At 40.8% G+C, this 19,104-nt stretch overlaps 1 protein-coding gene across 3 annotated transcripts in view; it reads right to left on the bottom strand.

The window, feature by feature from the left end:
* KLHL2 (kelch like family member 2) overlaps positions 1 to 16,193 on the bottom strand; it is a 62,231-nt gene extending 46,038 nt beyond the window's left edge. The window contains exons 1-4 of one of the 3 annotated variants that reach the window (XM_074589820.1): positions 16,032 to 16,193; positions 12,956 to 13,081; positions 8,434 to 8,540; positions 3,761 to 3,882 (exon numbers count right to left, since the gene is read on the bottom strand). In XM_074589820.1, the coding sequence (XP_074445921.1) occupies positions 3,761 to 3,882; positions 8,434 to 8,540; positions 12,956 to 13,081; positions 16,032 to 16,054 (378 nt within the window). In that variant the 5' untranslated portion in view covers positions 16,055 to 16,193. Of the gene's footprint in view, positions 1 to 3,760; positions 3,883 to 8,433; positions 8,541 to 12,955; positions 13,082 to 15,237; positions 15,356 to 16,031 lie in introns of those variants that run through there. The other 2 variants (XM_074589823.1, XM_074589824.1) reach the window with 2 other exon arrangements.
* Between the last annotated feature and the right edge of the window lie 2,911 nt (positions 16,194 to 19,104).

Below are 19,104 nucleotides of genomic sequence, written 5' to 3'. Positions count from 1 at the left end.
GGAAATGTCCACTCCCAACACAGGTGTATGTTCCTACACTTCAATACACTAACTGACAATATTGTGTGAACACAACAGCTGGCGGGGCCACGTTATAAACCAGATCTTTGAAGTGATCCAAGTCAAGAATAACTCAAAGAAAAAAAAATGCCGAGGGAAGGAAAAGGAGTGCTGTGGTGTTTTTTTTACATAAGTCCAGTGATGTGGTTTATAACATAGATTGGCAAGCAGTTGTACCAGCCCAACTACAGGAACAGAGAACTGTCGTGCAGAATCGCAGAGGAACACAACCTATTCTATCCCATGTTTACCCCAGTCACATCCCACTCACCATCTATCAGGCTGACCTCTAAAGCCCATAACAAATCCACAGCCCACAAATAACTGCAGGAACTTCTTCTCTGATATATTTGTGCCCAGTAGAGGCCCTAGGTATAAGGCTGACTAAATATGTGCTGAAATGCATCGGCATAGTGTGGGAGAGTTACTCACGCATGAGCTTCTTATAGTAACTAACTCTCCCACATTGTGCACTGTGTGTAGTTAATACCTATATGGAAATTGAAAGAAAATTGATGTGCAAGAAAGTTGATTTGCCTTCTGAAAACATTTACTTTGATGTTCCCTTCTTAAAACATGAAAAATGTGATATTGCATTAAGCCTGACATTTAATTTCATTTCTGAAAAAAAAAAAAAAAGGAAAAAAATAGGAAGAGCAAAGAGTTCAGAATGTAGGAAAACCCAACATAATATGTAAATATGACAGAAACACTGGTGTAGCTTTATACTAAGCGAGTGCCATTAGAGATGAATGATAAAATAACTCCTTCTAAGTGAAGGACGAATACTAGAAGAAAATCAAGAAAGTACATTCATCATGTTGATATACCAGCTGTCTTACTGTTGGGGGCTGGGGGGAACCTATTGAACCAAGAACAGAAGAAAAGAACAAATGTTCTTTTGTATTTAACTAATGTAGTGATAACAACCAGTGCTGAAGGCCTCCCATGTTGATATTTTATGCACTAAATCAATGTGGTTTTCTCTTCAATCATTGATTACACCTGACTTTTCTACGCCTCCCCCCTCCTTGCCCAAAAACATACACATGAGAATGTGACAGTGGGGAGCAGAAACGAGCGGCTCTTACTCAGAAGTTGTGAACGCACGGTTAAGGGAGCAATCTCCTGTCCATGTCTAGATCAAGTAAGATACTAACGAAAGAAGCTCATAGTTACCTGCCTCTTGAGAAAGACGAGTGAGCTTGGCTATAACATTAAGTATTCATTTATAATTAGTTTTCATAAATATACAACATAGCTATTTTAATACCAAAGAGTACTTAGCAATTCCGTATTACTTAAACATGAAGCACTCATGCCCTTTTCAAACCAATATTGTATCACGAATTAGAAATTAATTCAATAGCAATTCTTACTATATATAACCTGAAGAGACAGCATAATGCACTTGAAATCCCATGAAGGGTATCAGATTAAGAATCATAACCAACTACCTACAAGATGAAGCTCCAGTTTAGCACATTAGCTGAAATATAAAAAAGACAGACACACAATATTACATGGCATTTTAGGTTTTCATGGTTCTGTATTCCTACAGGGTAAGTCCTTAACCATTACCGAAGTTTCACAATACCTTCTAGCAATACTTATTCCTGTTATATAGACAAGAAGCTGAGAGCTAGAATTAATCTCAAGAACATACAACACCTTTATAGAGAGAATACAGGTTTAACTACGGCCTTACAGTCTGTGCTGCTAGGTTTCTAAGTTTCCAGAAATGCACAGTAAGAATTTTCGCACCTTGGCTTTCAAACTTAAGGAAATGCACTAGCATCGGTGCATTCATTTTCATCCATAATGTTTGGTTCTGCCGTAATGCAAATAAACAGTACATATCTAGTACTAATAATGACAAAAGGATGAAAATGACAAGAGTAAGTATAGCTTTACATTCATTACCAGTCATATTACAAGTGTATTCAGTATCTACGTTAAACTGCAATTATATTGCAATAAAACCAAATCCACTTAAAAGCTTGACTATCTTCTCAGTACTTAGGTAAGCACAAATTTGTAATACCACTCACCAGCCCACATTATTTTCATTACCATCCCCAACATCATCAGATATATCTTCAGACAGATAATCTGGAGCTGTGAAAATGAAAGCCCTATCAGAGTCAGGAGCTTTAAACCTGGAGATCTCTGGCCTTTAATGAGTCCTGTATGAGGAAGAAACGTAACGCTGACTTTTCAAGAGTCAGTATTGCCAGCGATGGGCTAAAACGCATCCTCCTAGGCAGTACCTACAGCCAAAACACAGCAGGCTGCCTGTTAAGTCCAGTCCGGTATTATGCATGAAAAATACAAGATTAAGGTCATTAAGGTGTGTCAGAAAGACAGAATATTCTGCTTTAAGGGTGAAAAGCCAGCATGGTCAAGCAAGAAGTCTATTAGGGAATCTCTGACACCTCTGGATTTTGCCCAAGGTCTTCCACAGCGATACAGAGATTTCTGAAACCAAACTGGCAAGATACAACAATTTCAGGCAGCTTTTTCACTACGTACACCTATCATCAGACCAGAACTGAACAATTCCTTAAGTACATGACAAGAAATTAATCTTGCAGAATCAGAAGACTTACGGTATGACCTAAGATACGGAAAGTTTAGTAATAGGATATTTTGTTTCAAGTTGGTAATATTTCTCATTTCTAGGCCTTCAATCAAGCATAGCTAAAACTAGCAGTGACTCGAGTGGATTCAGCAGCCAATAAAAAGCTACTAATTTCAGCCTAATGCCCAATAAAAGCAATTAATTTCAGACTACACAATTGCAACAGAAGTTTTCAATGCCAAATACAGCAACATGGGTTTGTCCCCTGTAAAAGCAGCAAAATAACTGCTAGTAAACTGGCATTGGGCGAGAGCAGAAACAAGGTCATAGGAGCAAGAAGAAAAACAAGAGAATTAAATATATCACCTGTTACATAACTAGTTTTAAACTTATGAAAAATCTATGCTGAATCTCAAAAGATAGTGGAAGGAAAATCTACTCTGTCCATCTCCAGGATTTGTGGTTAGAAAAAATTAAGGGCAGGAAGCTATGTTCCCTAAGCTTGTGTTTGTTTTATTCTAACTGAAATTCCAGTTTAAGGTACAGCTGTTTAGAAAAACTGATTAGCTCTGTTTGTGTGGGATGGGCAAAACCTTCATGCTAGATATTGGTTGATTAAAAAAAAAAAAAAACGCCATCAGTACCTAAATATTTCTGCACAAGTGGCCACTGGCAAGGTACAGAGACTGAGCAGGAGAAAGTAATTTATTCTGCAGGCTAGCAGAAAAAAAATATATAAGAAAACAAACAGAACAGCTTAATTGGAGAACATGGTTTTACATTTAGGAGCAAATCTACTTTGTTTATGTAAATTGCACTAAAGCATCAGAGAGGGGGTGGTACAGAGATGGCTGACAGCATTAATTTTAGGCAGAGTAGACCATCTATTTTATTGTATTATGTAAGGTTTAGTTGCAAAACTGACTCTTGATTTACTTCAATAGTCTTTGAATTTGACCCAGAATTTAAACGGCATGGCCACTTGCTTTGTAAGCACAAGGTCTGAAAAAACTGCAGTTTGCAGATGAGGTTTCCCATGTCAGAGTTGAACCACACTGACAAAACACATGACTCTGCACATTACATCTCTTCTGTTGCAGAAAATATTCTCACTCTTACCTGCACATTTTCTTCTGTAACTTGAATTTCAGCAGTGTAAATATAATCAATAAGCATCCTTAGAGTCCAGCCATCAACTTCCTTTATTCGAACTCTCTTTGCTCGGCTCTCACTCATCTCACCTACAAATACAGTTTATTAGTCAAGTAAATTAGATAGAAATACAGCACATACGTAAAAGTTTAATAGTAATTGCTCCTGCGAGCAGCAGAACTATTTGTGTATGACCAATTATGACAGTAAAACAACTTTAATAATAATAATTCAATTTCTTTCTTTCCTCCCTCCAATAAGAAAGGAAGATTTGTTGTTACCACCATGCGAATGCTACCTGGGTTAACACTGTTACTGCAGGCGACCTATTTTCTCCAGCATACAATATCAGGAAAATACTGTTATCAGACCTAAATAAGACTCTTCAAATGCATACAAAAACATTTTGCTGGCAAAGCAAGCTATTAGAATACTCTAGTTTTATTAACTTCTTAATCGAAGGAGAGTACCAAATGCAGTCTGTAGTCATTTTATTTAAAAAAGAAAAATTATATCCCCACAGAAGAATTAACAGACATATTTTTTTTGCTTGACTATTTATTACTCCCTTAACAATTTCACTTCTGTTACAGATCTGATTTAACAGTTAAAACTCAAACTAGATAAAATGGATCTCATTTTGTGGAGGCTGACATATTGGCCATATGCCACAACTTGTCTTCATAGAGAGGCCTGCAAAATAGCTTCCGCCTTCTAAAATATGATGTTTCTCAAAACGCAACTTTTTCTTTATATCTGAAATAACTCTGCCCAAAGACACATTTTGAAGTAACGATTATAAACTTCTCCATGACTACCAACCACACACCTGTGCATCTCAGACCTTTAATCCTTTTTGCATTGACTCGCACTGGGAAGAGAAACATGAATTACACCAGTTATGTTGGCAGGTATATCAACTTTGATTTTGAAAGAGTATATCCCAGTCTCTGGATACATCTATTTCTTATACTTCTATATTGGACGTATTCTTATTTCTTTCCCCTAGGCATCCAGATATAAGGGTATTGGTGAGGTAACAAGTTTAGTGTATACAACAACAGAAGCAGACAGGATGGGGAAGCAAATCAGAAGACGCTTATCTTTGTTGATATTTCCTTATGAAGTACACACATTTTCATTGTTTGTTACCCTGTGGTCTCCAGGATTGGTGCCAAACAAGGCATTTTATCCAGTGCATTTGGCAAAGGGATCATCATTGAGAAATCTATTATTATTCATGCCCCTTTTTTTTTTTTTTTTTGAAGGGTAAGGAATGGCATTTTAAATCAACCCTTTAAGTAGTAGGAAGCGCAGAGGACCATCTACAGCAACGTACTACTACTTAACGGCAGCACAGGTTGCTAGCATTCCAGAAAGTAATGATGATGAACTACATCAGACACGGCAAAATCCAGCCACCGCAGAACCTCCTGTTTTCACCAGCTCTTCTGAAACATATCCCTACACCTTTGAAGAATGATTGCAGCATATTCTCTGCAGGGCCCTGTATTCAAAGTTTCCACTTCTAGTTTGACACAGATTAAACCTATTGATCTTCAGAGCATGCATGCTGCAAGTTATTTATTATGCAAGCTGCTGTGGAGGTGGTCCTTTGGGAAAATTGTGTGTGTGGGAGAATAGTTTGATATTCTGCAAGCACATTAGGTATGTTTTCAGATTTCGTGTCAAGACTTCTAGAGCCATAGATAGGCAACTTCTCTGTTTCACAACAGAGCGCAGAACATAGCAAAACAAAAAATCCAAAACAAAGACTTGCTTCTACCTTTCATGCTAAACGGACATGCAGCCTTACTACAATTCTAGATCAGTCCTCTTGTGATCTAGACTTGTTTGACAGATCACGTGCAGGAAACCATAGATTCACTCGCTAGGTAGTCTGTCTAGAATTCGACCTCCTGAAGAACTCTTCCTGACTGGGAAGTTGCATCACCATCTCTCCACAGAGTTGTTAGTGACGGGAAAGCATGTCATGAAGAGAAAGCAAAGCACTGAGCTGATACAACCTCCCAAGCAGGAGCAGCAGAGCACCAGCTGAGCTGAAGTTACAAAAAGGCTATCTAAAAAGCTTACGTGGTTCCTCACAAAGTAGTGTAAGGAAGGCTTTTCTTTTTCCTTTTTTTTTTTTTTTTTAAACAGAATTTTACAAATGGATAATGGAAGCAAAAAGAGCAGGTAATTCCCTAAGGATAACTGCCTTGGCAGAAGAGAAAATTAAACCTTGTTCCAAGTCAGTCCCTACAGCTGCTGAAGTGTTCCTTTACTGATGTTTTATAATCCTTTCCTCTAATCATTTATGCCTATTTAATTAAAGTCAAAATACATATTTCTGAAGAATTTCACTGTATGCAGAAGGAATAATTATTCCTGGTAACAGAGTCCCAAATGTTTAATGTTTCTTTTCCCCTCTACTTCTAATTGTTACTAACTTTAAAAGGAAGTACCTTTTTCTGGTATTTAATACGGCTACTTCTACCATTGCAACAAGTGGAAACACAAAAAAAAAAAAAAAAAAAAAACAAAAAAAGAAACCACCCAGGCAGAGAGTTTGATCTCAGTTAACGCCATACCCCATCCTGCACAGCAGTCAGTACCTAATGACTCAAGAGAAAGATGTAAGTAACCTGCAAACATGTGTCCAAATATAAGCTTCTAATTTCTAGTCAAGAAGTAACCCCGAAGCATAAAAGTGCAAATTTTTTTACTGTCTTTTCAGTCACTACTTTTATTTTGAATGGAGGAAGATCCTTTTCCGTTTGGTTGTAACTGGTTAAGGGATCAAACTTCCTTATTTGATCTTGCAGATTACTGGACAAGAATACAAATCCACCTGAGATGTGTGAATTGCAGGGTTCACGGAGACAGAAATTATGATAAACTTCAGGATTTTTTCTGTGTTGAACAACTGAAGTGCACCAACACCACAGCTGGGCCCTGCTGAAAGCAGCCTATGATAGTAGTATAAAATTGGTTGATAAATCTTGAAGCCACAGCTGAATTCTATTTAAACTCCTATCGTTTGGTTCACCAACTACACAAATATTGGCACAGATGTATGGGTTAAACACTTCTCACCTCCCACAGCACCGAGGGTCAAAGATGACATGTAAAAACATAAAACAAACAAAAATTTTTAAAAGGGACTGAAGCAAGGAAAGGCCCAAGGTGTCAGTGATTCCATCTAGTGAGTGGCCACAGACACCGCTGCGCTCGCACTTCTAACAGGTAATCAATGTCAGGGCAAGCAGAAGTGTCTTGTCTGCCACAGAAAGCATAATATAAAACTTATACTCCAAGTAAAGAGTATTTTCAATGTGACAGTCAATGACAGTTAATCTTTAATACAGAACTAATGTAAGAGGCTTGTGTTTCTCTGTTACTAAGGTGATGAAAAGGAACTGTAGAAGCAGCTGTTTTCATTCTAACTTTAAAGAAAGCAGTAAAAATTAAGGAAGAATGTATCAGTCACCTGGAATGTTTGTCCCAACCACAAACACAAACTTGAAGAACCACTAGAGGAATAGATATTAAATTTTACACGCAATTTTAAAGCATTGTTGCTGCTAGTAGTGACTCCACTTCTAGCTAGCTTTGGTTGTGTCAAAATATTTATATATAAAAATCAAGAACAATCAGCTGCTTCCCCGGGACACAATAGTATTTCAAATTTCATTAATCTTCAGTTGCATACCATTAAAGTTATTAAAGCTCAAATTTGCTTGTATACTGGCAGGCCAAGAGTCACATTTCTGCCTCCACCTGAGCTGGTGGTCAGAAGCAATGTGTTGCAGAGAATTCTTTTAATTTCAGACAGTCAACGTTAACTATCAAACTGTCACGAGATTTGAGAAGGAACAGACAAAACTTCAGAAATTAATTTTAACATGCATTTAGCAGCATTCTCACTTTGACACCGAATTCCGCATGATTTCAATACGATTTATAACCATCATGGAATTAAACCCACAGTACAGGAGTTCAGCTGGAGCCTCCTGTGAACCTGAACTTATCTTAGCCTTGCAAGCCCTCAGCATTCCTGTTGTAGTGGCAAAGCAGTTACTGGGCCAGCGTGGAGCGAGCAGAGGCAGAATCAAGCCTGCACAGAAAAGTTGTGGCAATGATGCAGAGTACATCTGTCACAGAGGATTACCCTAAAAATACCGAAACATGCACTGCAGCTACAGGCTGCCAATGCCACAGAAAGCTTTTATATCTACTAACAGCCTAGAGTACTTGCGGTCTGAAGAACGCAGCAGCAGTAGTTGTTAAAGGACATAATTTACTCCAAAAGTCACATGAATGTTATTTTAACCTTCTTTTGGACAAGTGAGATTACTAGAGCCTTAACGGGTATGACAATTCTAATATTCCTAGCTTACTTAACATATAAATTTGTTTAAACGAAAGAGACTCTTTAAAGCACTCATCACGCTAAAAAAGAATAAGTTGCCAATATGCCCAACTTAGACTGCAAAAAAAAAAATCATTAGGAAACCCAAATGTTCCTATTGGCTTATCTAAAAATTAGATAAGAACCTAAAAAAGCAAAAGTCACTTAATTTTGTGCTTTGTACAGTTGGATTGGATTAGAACATGGTAAGTATTGAAACATTCGGTACCTGTAAACATGGCATGGAAGTAGGGGCTGCAGGCGGCTAGCACAACTCTATGCGCTGCAATTTCCATGTCTTCAGCTACTATCGTCACATCACACAGCAAGTTTTGACTATTTAGAAATAGCAGAGAAGGCAATTTCACATAAGTGAACTACAACAGAAAAGCATACAATATCACACACAATTTCTTTTCCCGTGCCCTCAAAAGAGGCAGGCAGACAATGTTGATGAAGCATTGTTTTCAAATGCGTTACACAACCAAATGGCTATTACTCAGTCAGATTACAGATGGTGCTTGGGTACACAGAACTTTCTAAAAATCAAACAACTGAATTGTGATTTCTTGCACCAAAGTTTTCTGCATTGAATAAACAAAAGTTCTATCAGCTAAATTTATAAGCCTTCTCACTCAAAGTCTGGGCCTCTTTGAATAACTGTGATAGAAAGAAGAATTTGATACACACAAACACTAAAAAATTGAGCTAAAAAAAATGAAACTTTACAGGTAACAAAGAACCCAAACTTCAATTGTGATGCCTGTGTCACATTATGCTGGAAGCCCATGCCTACTTAATTGCTCAAAATCACTACTTGGTCATCTCTATATTTACTGTTTTCCAAGCATTTTTCACACACAGCCCATGCACACAACAGCAATTATTTTTTCCACTCTGACCAGTTTAGAATTTATTATGGTTAACTTCATATCTTGTCTGACTTTTTTTATCTTCATTACATCTATTTGCATTCTTGTCCTTTGCAACTGTAATCCATATTTCCTCCCTCTTCTGTTGCAATAAAGTAACATCTCATTTATAACCATTCCCAAAACAGGTGTTTCCAATACAGTTTATGGCTATTGGATATACTTCTTCCAGTGAAAACCACCACACCTTGTACTTTTCATAATCCAATTTTCTAGAGGGAAAGGGCAGGGTGGGGGACCAAACAAAAAAACCCACCACAACACCAAAAGGCTGCAATTTCCTAGCATCTTCAGAGTCACATTTGTCTTTTATTTCCTTCTTATACTAGCACTGTCCCTGTAGTTTTGTGTATTGTATGCTATTGCTAATGGCCAGGGCAACAAGGGGAAAATACAATCTAACAGAACATATTCCGTAGGGACAGAGCTAGAGCTGTACATCAATCCAGTGATCTCTATCCTCAGTACTTTGAAAAGATTATTTTTTTACCTTTCCTGAATATATATTGCAGCTAGAGTGCAGACTTTCTCATATTTTGCAGCTACCATGCAGAACTGTAGCAGAGACCAGGATGAGCATTTTACTCCAAAAGAGTTAGAGCTCTCAGCCAAACCGCTCAGATCACCACCTCAGTCCAAAGAAAAGTCCATGATCTCTCAGCTTCTGCAATCATCCAATTTCTTTGAGCACAGCCTCAAGTAAGAGGGCCTTGTGGAGGCTACAGTGGCCGCAACTCGCCTTTGGGGACACATTGCAACCCCGACCTTAGAATATTTTTCCCCCTTTCAGCTCTCAATAACTACAGCAACTATCTATATCTCAGAAGTTTAGCCTGCAGTATGCTTATTACCAAAAAAAAAAAAGAGGCATAATATAGGGTAATGACCATACCCAGATGAAACACACAATTCAGAGGAGCTTGAAAACAACCATTACATTTATTATACAAAAATTGAAACACAAAGCTGCACATAAGAGGTCATCAGATACCCAGCTTTTTCAGACACCTGCACCTATCCTGAAAACAGGAACAAAAAGTTTTATACTTAGCTACACAGAAATACCAAGGATAACAATAAAGCCAGAAGCAACAGAATTACACCAATGCAAAACTCCCGGTAATTAATTACATTGCGCATATTTAAACATAGTAACTTACAGATAGTCCAGCCTGGAACCACATTAGGTGAATGAATATGCTCTGCATTACTACAAAGCTAACAAGCTAAATAAACTACTAAATAAAGAAACAAGCTCATGAACTTAATCATGTACTCTGTTGCAAGCATCTTGTGGCTTACACAGCAACTCAGCACCTTTATTTCATGAGAGCACACTAATTTATTTTAGAAAAGCTCACATTCTCAAGTGATATTGTATCAATTTGCTTGTATAGAGTGACTGAATGAACAGAGCACGAGGAGTATACCATCTTGGTAAAGGAAATGATGAAAAGAAAAGCGGGGGGGGGCAAAAAAGTATAGATTTAAGAACAAGAACTGTTTACCAGCTTGTAGGTTATTCTTCATTGACTTACATAGAGAAAGGTCATTACCCACATTGCCAAAAGATTTTGGTAAAGTCTTGTTTGTAAGAATGAGGATTGTAACAAATTTAGGTAAGGTCAAATTCCATTGTGATAAAACCAAATCATAATGAAGAGAAAAGACAGGCATCAGAGGGTATTTTCTTCATATGTCAAGAACTAATTAGCTATCCTAATGATCTCTCTGACTCAGTGTTGAGGTGATGGTGAGTAATGAAATGACAAAAACTACCAAGGACAAAATTACTCAAATTTGTCAAAATTTGAAGGCACAGAAGAACCCTTTTATGAGCTAACAAGAACCAGGCAACTTGACAGCAGCCAAAAATGTAATATAAACTCACAGACCTAAGCACTCAGAAGCCAATGTATTTCAGATGCTTAAGCAGATGATTTCTTCACTAGTTATCCACTTTCTGGAAAGTATACCTCTGGCAAATACCTGTTTAAGCTACACTAATGAAAAGAACTGAGATAGAAACCACTTTAAAAATGTAGTCAATAAAATCGAAAATATCACTTACTTGATTAATATTAGGTCTTCATTTAGAGTAATGAAGTCTGAAACATTACTAAAATATTTCAGTTTATTATTTCAAACAAATAAATGCAAATATTAATGTTTATAGTCTCATCTAATTAGCACTTGCTGTTTTAAAAGCTGTACTCAGCTTAAACAGTAAACACCGCTGCCTCAACTACCTTATTAAATAAGAACTATAGTTAAGGTTTGCCTGGTACTTCTCCTGTTCCAACTTTAACTATTTATACATGCAAGACAAAATTGCTCAAATTGCTTCTACAGCAATTCAAATTTAAGTAACCATGGAAACTAAAGTATATTCTGAAAATAATCCACAGCCTTCAACAATGCACTCTGCTGGAAGACCACGTATCTTTTACTCGCAACACAACAAAACACAGGTAAAGCTTCTGACTTCTGAAACTGTTGTCAGATTCATTCTGGGAAAACGTTTCTTCATCTAAACTCTTGCTCAGCCTTAGGAATTCACAGCTACTGGCTCCAGCCAGGCTCTATGACACTCCTTGAGACACTGAAGCTGGTTACTGGGATCCTTGAAAAAGCCACGGGCATAAGGAAGGTCAAGCAACAAGTATCAGTCCTTCCAGCATAAGGTAACTAGGCTGTTAACATACTAGAAAAACAGTCTCTGCTTTTATCCCATTATCCTCAGACTATGGGAGTCTTTGAGCTGGATTTAAGTCTTTTATAGTCAGCATATGATTTTTCTCCAATCTTCCAGTACAGTACAAACTGTCACAGCCAGATACATACGTTGATCTGATCACAGTATCTACCATAGTATTAAAGATTTACCCATATGAAACAGCGAAGATCAAAGGCAGAGGCATACTTTAATAGGGTATCAGTTGCTGTCTTTTTTTCAGGTGAAGCCTCTCTAGTTTTTAATCTTATATAGGAAATAACAAAGGACTACAGGATTTTCACGCACTCTGGTATTGTCTATGCTAAAAAAGTGTTTTATTTATTTAATTTCTCCATTGTTGCTGTTAGTTATAAAGCTGAATTACTGTCAGTGATAGTTGTGAGTCCTAATTACCAGAGCTCAGTTGTGAGCTCTAATTACCTGCTGTCACAGTTTTCAACACCATCTCACCTACTCATATGTAGGAAATAAATCAATACAGGTGCTAAGAACAGCATCAGCACCAGTCTCACAGTTTTGCTCAAACTGATGGTAGTATCACTCAAGGTCTTAAAAAACTTTACTGAGAAAAGTTACTTTCAACGTTTGATTTGGGAGTTCATTGATTTTTCCCAGGGGGAAAGCAAAAGGTAACTAAGAAAAGAAAGTGTACTGTGAGTTGGTTTACATTTATTAGATTGTGACCTGTGTCTCCAGACTAGAAAATTTTAACATATTTCCAGTTCACAGCCTACCACAAAAATCAACAACAGGCAAACGAAGAGCCTTAGGCTCAACTAAAGAGTAACTTTTCATCTATCCAGGATCAACTACAAACAAGACAGGATCAGTAGCTCCTTAAATACAACCTCCAAGTATTTTTCAAGTCTCATAAACCTAGTTTTGATTGAGGGGCAAAAACATATTGCACACATTAGAGCTGTCATCACATGACTATCACAGTATATTTAATCCTTCTCATCAGCAACATTTCTGGAATTGCATGTTCTTACTAACTAAACTATTAGTACTAACTTAATAAATGCAAATGAAAGTAAAAATGTATTACGGACTCCAGGAAGATGTATTCAGTGAAGTAATACCTTCTTAATTCATTCATAACTTTAAAAGCTTTCTTCATGTGCCATGGATTTACTGTAACAGGACAGTGAATTTCAGTGTTATCATCTTTCAGATCCAAGGGCTTCTGATGGCAAAGTTTGGTACATCTGGAAAGAAAGAGAAAAAAAAAGAAAAAGAGTCAATACTTATGTCTAATGTCCATTTCTGTCACTCCTGTTTTCTTCACCTTCATCTTGGGGAGAAGGAGAAGATTTGCACTTCGACTTATTCTTTACTCCAAGTAATTTTAGTTTCCCTATTACCAACAGTGTGGAGGAGTAGGTAGAATTCCTGAGGAAGCGATAAGTTGGTGAGCAACACTAGTGAGGTTAACAGAGGCACTTTAGGACTAACCATAATCTCCACTAAGGAAAACATGGAGATGATGCCGTAGAATATTTCCAGTAAACCCTGAAGTGAGGGGAGAAGCTGTGGTTCGGGAATGTTTAGCCTGTTGTACGCACAAATCAATGGCGGAACGCAACATCCACCACCCCGGTCTCTCAACGCCTTCACTGCCTGCGAGACGAGAGCCACTCTCTGCCCTTCCACCAGGACCTCCCTTACTGGATCATGCAGCTCCTAGTTCATCTCTGACAGGAAGACCACACAGTGACTACTGTAATTGTCCAGGCTTTCCCTACCAGCTGCATGAAACCTAAATGAGACTAAGAAAAACTGGGTAGTTTTACAGATCCACTCAATGTTTTGAAAAGCAAAAGTGACCAACCTCTTAATTTTTCTCACTCTCAAAAACACACCCAAAATAGCAAGAGAAAAACGAAGTAGTGTGAAAAGTCATTAGCTCTATCTACAACTATCTGTTTCTATAAGAAATGTCCAAGTTTTATGGACACTAACCTCTCTAGAAAAATTATTATGTACACACCTCAGTCACTAGGACTGTCCAAACAGCAAGTGGGGCCAGTGAGTTTTGTGTTTACAGTCACAATGTTATTCTTAAAAGGCAAATTACACTGTTGCAGTACTTGGAAAATGCTTAGCATCAGTGATGTTTTCACCTACACTATTGTAATGGTATTCCTGGACCTCTGAGCTGGAAATAAACAAAATCACTGAAGTGACTTGGTGGGGTAACTGACCCTGGTATATCAGAGGTCTGATTTCAAATAAAAACCCAATCCTACTCGCTTTGGGTGAGAATAGTCAAACTGAAGACGTGCGTTGACTCCCAGAATTCCAGCTTCTTTTCTACCATACCTAAAACTTTTTACTTGGGCACGTCTAGAAGCTTAAATGAGAAACTCAAGGCAAATTAATTTAAGGTTTTAACACAGAACTCTATATTCTGTGCACTACAACAACATGTAAAGCAAAGTATTCGGCTCTACTTTTCATGACTCCAAAAGCAGCAACAAAGTTTTGGAGCAAAAGAACACAAAACAGCATCAAGCAACAAAGGAATTTTAAAACTCTGTAAAATACTGGCTAACGAAGTAAGGTCCATCTACAGAACTCAAACTAGTACCAACTTACTGCACTGTACCATGAAACTGCTATGAATCAAAAGTTTCATGCCCAATTTTGAAAATTACAAAACTCATTGCTGAAAGGGGCCAAGTAACAAACAGCAATTTTGCATCAGTCAGAAAAAGAAAAAAAATCAAGTTACGCATTACACAGCACATACACATGCTGCTGTACGGAGGCCATAAAAAGCCATCCTATCTAACAAACTCCTTTAGACTGAATATTAGTCTTCTAAATTATGTGACATATGTAGTGATCAGCATTCAGAAAAATGATACACGGAAATCAGTGACTTCAGGGAACATTCAAAACACCAAAGACTAACTGTGAAGAAGAGACCCAGCTTTTAATTATACCACTGACTTATCAAGTCCAAGATAAGAACACTTCTTTTTACATCCCAAACCAATACATCAGATACTGATGTGTACATATCTGCATACCTATACAGACTATATGCACATCACATACAGATATGCAAGAAAAAAAGCTGCCAGAGTTGCCTATAAAGAGCTGCCAAGCCAACTGAATAGATGGCGGAGTTCCTACGAAGCGTAAATTCATTTGCTGAAGTTTCATTAGCTTGTCACAAAGGACGATTTTGTTTTAAGGTAATGAAGCCTACAAAGCCGTCAGTCATATGCCTTCTATTTTGAGAACCGCTAGTCTGCCTGGAGTTAACGAGTCTCTCTCGCCGTTTCACCAGTTGGGTCAAAGCTGTCTGCCACTGGTTCCCTTTGGTTTGTTCTGGAGAGCCTCACCCACAGCGTACCTGAAAACAGCCTCCCGAAGGCGCAGGATAAAGCTACGCTGAACTGGAGCACGTAAGACTGGATGAGCCCATCTGAAGTGCAGCTGGAACTATGTGGCTCGCCTAGCGCCCTGCCACTAAAAAAGATGCTTAACTAAAAAACCAGAAAACCGAGAGAGTGTGATGAGCATGACTGCTGAGTCAAACGGGGAGTAATTTGGGACCACATATGGAGGAAGCAGAAGGAGTGAGGGGGAGGAGGGAAAAAAAAAAAATAAAAAATAAAATAAGAAAGCCCTTCCCCGCAAGCTGGAAGGCGGCGGGGTGAAGGGGGGGTGCCAGCAGCCCTGCCCGCCCGCGGGCGCCCAGCGCCCCGCTCCCCCCGGCCCCGCCGACGCGGGCACGGCAGCGGCGCGACGGGGCATCTCCAACCACCGGGCGGCCGCGCTGCCCCCGCGGAGCCCCAGCCCCATCCCGCCAGGCACCGGCCGCCGCCCCCCGCCGCTTCGCCGACACGACCCTCCCGCCGGCGCTGCCCCGCACCGCCGCGGCCGGGCCCGCGTCCCCCCCGCCGGGGCAGTGGCTGCTGGCGGGCAGAACTGCCCGCCCGGTGCCGAGGGGCCCGGGGCGGGCCGGCCGCGCCGCGGGCCAGGCGGGCTGAGGAGCACAGCGGCAGCTCCGCGGCTGGGCCCGGCTCCGCATCCCCAGCCCCCGGCACCGCACAGCGCTCCGCTCCGCACCGCTCCGCGCCGCCACCCAGGCGGGCTCCAGCAGCCCGTCAGCCTCCCCGCCCTCCCCGCCGCCGCCGCACTCACACGGGCGGCAGCAGCATCTCCATCGCGGCTCCGCTCGGACTTCCTCCGTGCAACGCGGGCGCGGCGCGCTGCCGCCAGCACCATGCCAGCCGCCGCTGCCCCCGCCGCGGGGTGCCGGCTGCGCCCGCCCGGCCGAGCCCCCGCTACCCGCCGGCCCGCCGGGAGCCGCCGGCGCTGCCCACTTCCGGGTTCCCGCCCGCCGGAGGGCGGTGGCGGGGACGGGCCCGCAGCGCGCAGGCGCGGCGACAGGGGGCGCTCAGCCCGGCCCATGTCAGGCGCGGAGGGCGGGCGGCCCTCAGGCGGCGGCCGGGGTCCCCGGAGGCTCACAGCCCGGGCGGCTGCTCGTCCCTGGCCTTTAGGAGTCGGAGGCGTGCCCCTGCGCTGGAGGAGGCCTGTCCTTGGAAGGGGGATGAGCCTGGGTGCAGCGCCCTTCTGGGTCCTCGGACACCCGGGTGCGCATCTCCCGCCTTCCCGGCGGGCCGGGCCCCAGAGCGGCACCTGTGAGCCGAGGGCGCGTCCCGCAGACGGGGCGGCCGAGCCCGGGTGTCCTCGGCACTGCGGGGGTTGGCATGGGGCACTGGTGCGTGTGGGGACGTGGACGTGCACTAGGCCCTGCAGCCAGGGCTGTCTCTTTTTTCCTTTTTGGGAGAATAAGTAAAAATTGGTCACAGTTCTCCCGTGTGAGCAGACCCACCCCTGTGGAGGGGCGTCCGTGGCTTCGTGCCAGCCGGCCGAGGAGGTGGCCGGACGCCAGCTTGCGCCGGTGGTCGCAGCTCGGAGAAGGGGCTAAAGCAGAGCCCGAAAGCACATCGGGATGAAGCCGGGGGACACTGCCTCTGGTTCACTGCCACCTGCGGGATCTTGCCCACTTTTATCTGAGCCAGTCCAGCAAAACAGGCACTGTGCTGCTCCAAACAGCTCCTATCATACAATCATCAATGTTGAGCCTTAAGTACTTGAGTTATGTTTTAATGGTGGCTTAATGTCAAAAAGAAACACAGACAGGGCAGGGATCTGTTTCAAACACTAATTCAAACAAACAAAATGAAGAATGTGACATTTAGCAACTTCCGGCTTGGGGCATCCACAAAGAATTTACTGTCCTTTAACCCATGTAAGTTACTTCTGAATCTCTAAAGATTGTGTAGTGGAAGATGTGCTTAGCAAGCTGCACACAATTCGCGTATTTAGGAGTGATAGCATCTGTAAAGATAAAATGCTGCTTCACAAGAGATTTGACATTGACCAAGTTAATCTAAAACTAAAAAATTACTCACTGACCAAAACTATTTTTGTAATAGTGAGAAGAGTTTGAGGACAGCACATTTTAAGTAGAAGTCAAAACAGAAAATGGCGGGTGCGTTTTGGGTGAAGAATATTATAGATGGATACATAAAAGCTTCATCAATGCTTCTAATAAAATCACAGGTTATTAAAACTAAATATATTTTAATTTATTATTTCATTTGCCAATCTCTAATAGTACTCCTCATTTGGAAAATGCTGCTTTAGTTTTCTCAGTTTACCAATCCTCTTTCATTGCCCTGTGACGTTTGATGTGGGAACACTTCAAAATTTTTTCAATGGCTTTCCACTGAAGGTTTTTCTAAATTAAATAATCACGATTGTCCATGCCTGTCTGTGCTTCCTAACTGCTGAATTTGGCTCTGCTCGAGAGACCAGATTTGCCTCTGGGTTGTGTTGGAGAAGACAAGCTACTTTTTAAAGGTTTGAAAGATGCAACAAAACCTGCTTGCGGGGCAGTCTGCTCCAAAGGGGCCAGCTAGCAATACCGCTCTCTGAAACGGAGGTGTAAAATTCAGCAGGCTCCGTGTCTCACAGCGTCAGCTGAGTTCATAAGCAGGTCTGGTCTGGGTAGATCAGAGACTTGCTGGTGATGACTGTCAGAGCGTACTTTCAGGTTTCTGTACCCCAGAGGAAAGTCCTGGACGTGTTACTTTGTAAGACAAGGATCCTAGCTTTTACTGATCCATAAGACCTAAGTGAGTCTTACTAGTAATACATTGTGCTGTCCACATGAAGTCACGTAAACTTGTCCAGGAGCTGATAAGGGGTTTTGTACACTACTCTCATATAGATCCTGCCAGCACATAGGCAGCGGCAGATTCTGCCCCTTGTTAACAGGGCAGAGCTGTTTAATAACATTCATTAAATGAACATTAAGCATTTCCAACCTGTGACTTCTGCCATTTTCTTGCACTGTTGTCTTGGCGTTTGAGCCAACTGTTTAACGTTAGCTGAAGTAACGTCTAGGATACAGAACATCAAATATAGGGCAGGATTCTATTTTTTTTTTTTCTAAAAATATGTCTTTGTACCTTAGCAATCCTGAAAGGAATCATAAACAGCTGAAACAAAAATGATTACATCCAAAACACGTTATGTGTTTATAGCAAAATAACTTGTATATCTAACCATAAGAAAGCACATTCTTTAAATACAATGTTTGGATTTTTTACGGCATTCTGCTTGATCCGCTACCTCTTCTTAGAAAAGACCTTTTAGAGAAAAAATGGATTTATATATGTGTGTGTGTACATATATACAGTTTTGAAAGGAAATAGGCTAAGTTTCTTAACTATGATGAAACAGCTGCCATTTTTGTTGCAGCAATTCAAATCACTGTATTTGCTGAGAAAAATCCCTATTGTGTTTAGGACTGACCCTGTAACAACCCTCAGTCCTTTCCCACTTGTTTTAGAAAGTTCCAAAGGAATGCTGCCGAGGCTTACTAACAATTGTACGGTTCTTCGGGTACATTGACACTAGAAGTACTTTACCGATGTAGAAATACTGATATTATACATTGGCGATGTACATCTGCTGAAAATGCTCTGCCTTCCAGCAAGACAGTTCCACAAGTTACCCAGTCCTACAAATGGAGTAAGCAATCCTGGTAAAAGTGAAAGTAACTGCATGCATTGGCAGTGTCTTATAAGCATCTTTAAGGGATCGTGCACCATGCTGATGTGGTCGCGTTAGAAGAAATCTGTATTAGGCTTAGCTACAGAGAACACTGAAATAGGTTCTTACTAGTATTTTTAATTGATAA

This window comes from Larus michahellis, chromosome 5 (genome assembly GCF_964199755.1).
Source record: "Larus michahellis chromosome 5, bLarMic1.1, whole genome shotgun sequence".
Lineage (NCBI taxonomy): Eukaryota > Metazoa > Chordata > Aves > Charadriiformes > Laridae > Larus > Larus michahellis.
This window is presented reverse-complemented; position numbering and strand designations above follow the sequence as displayed.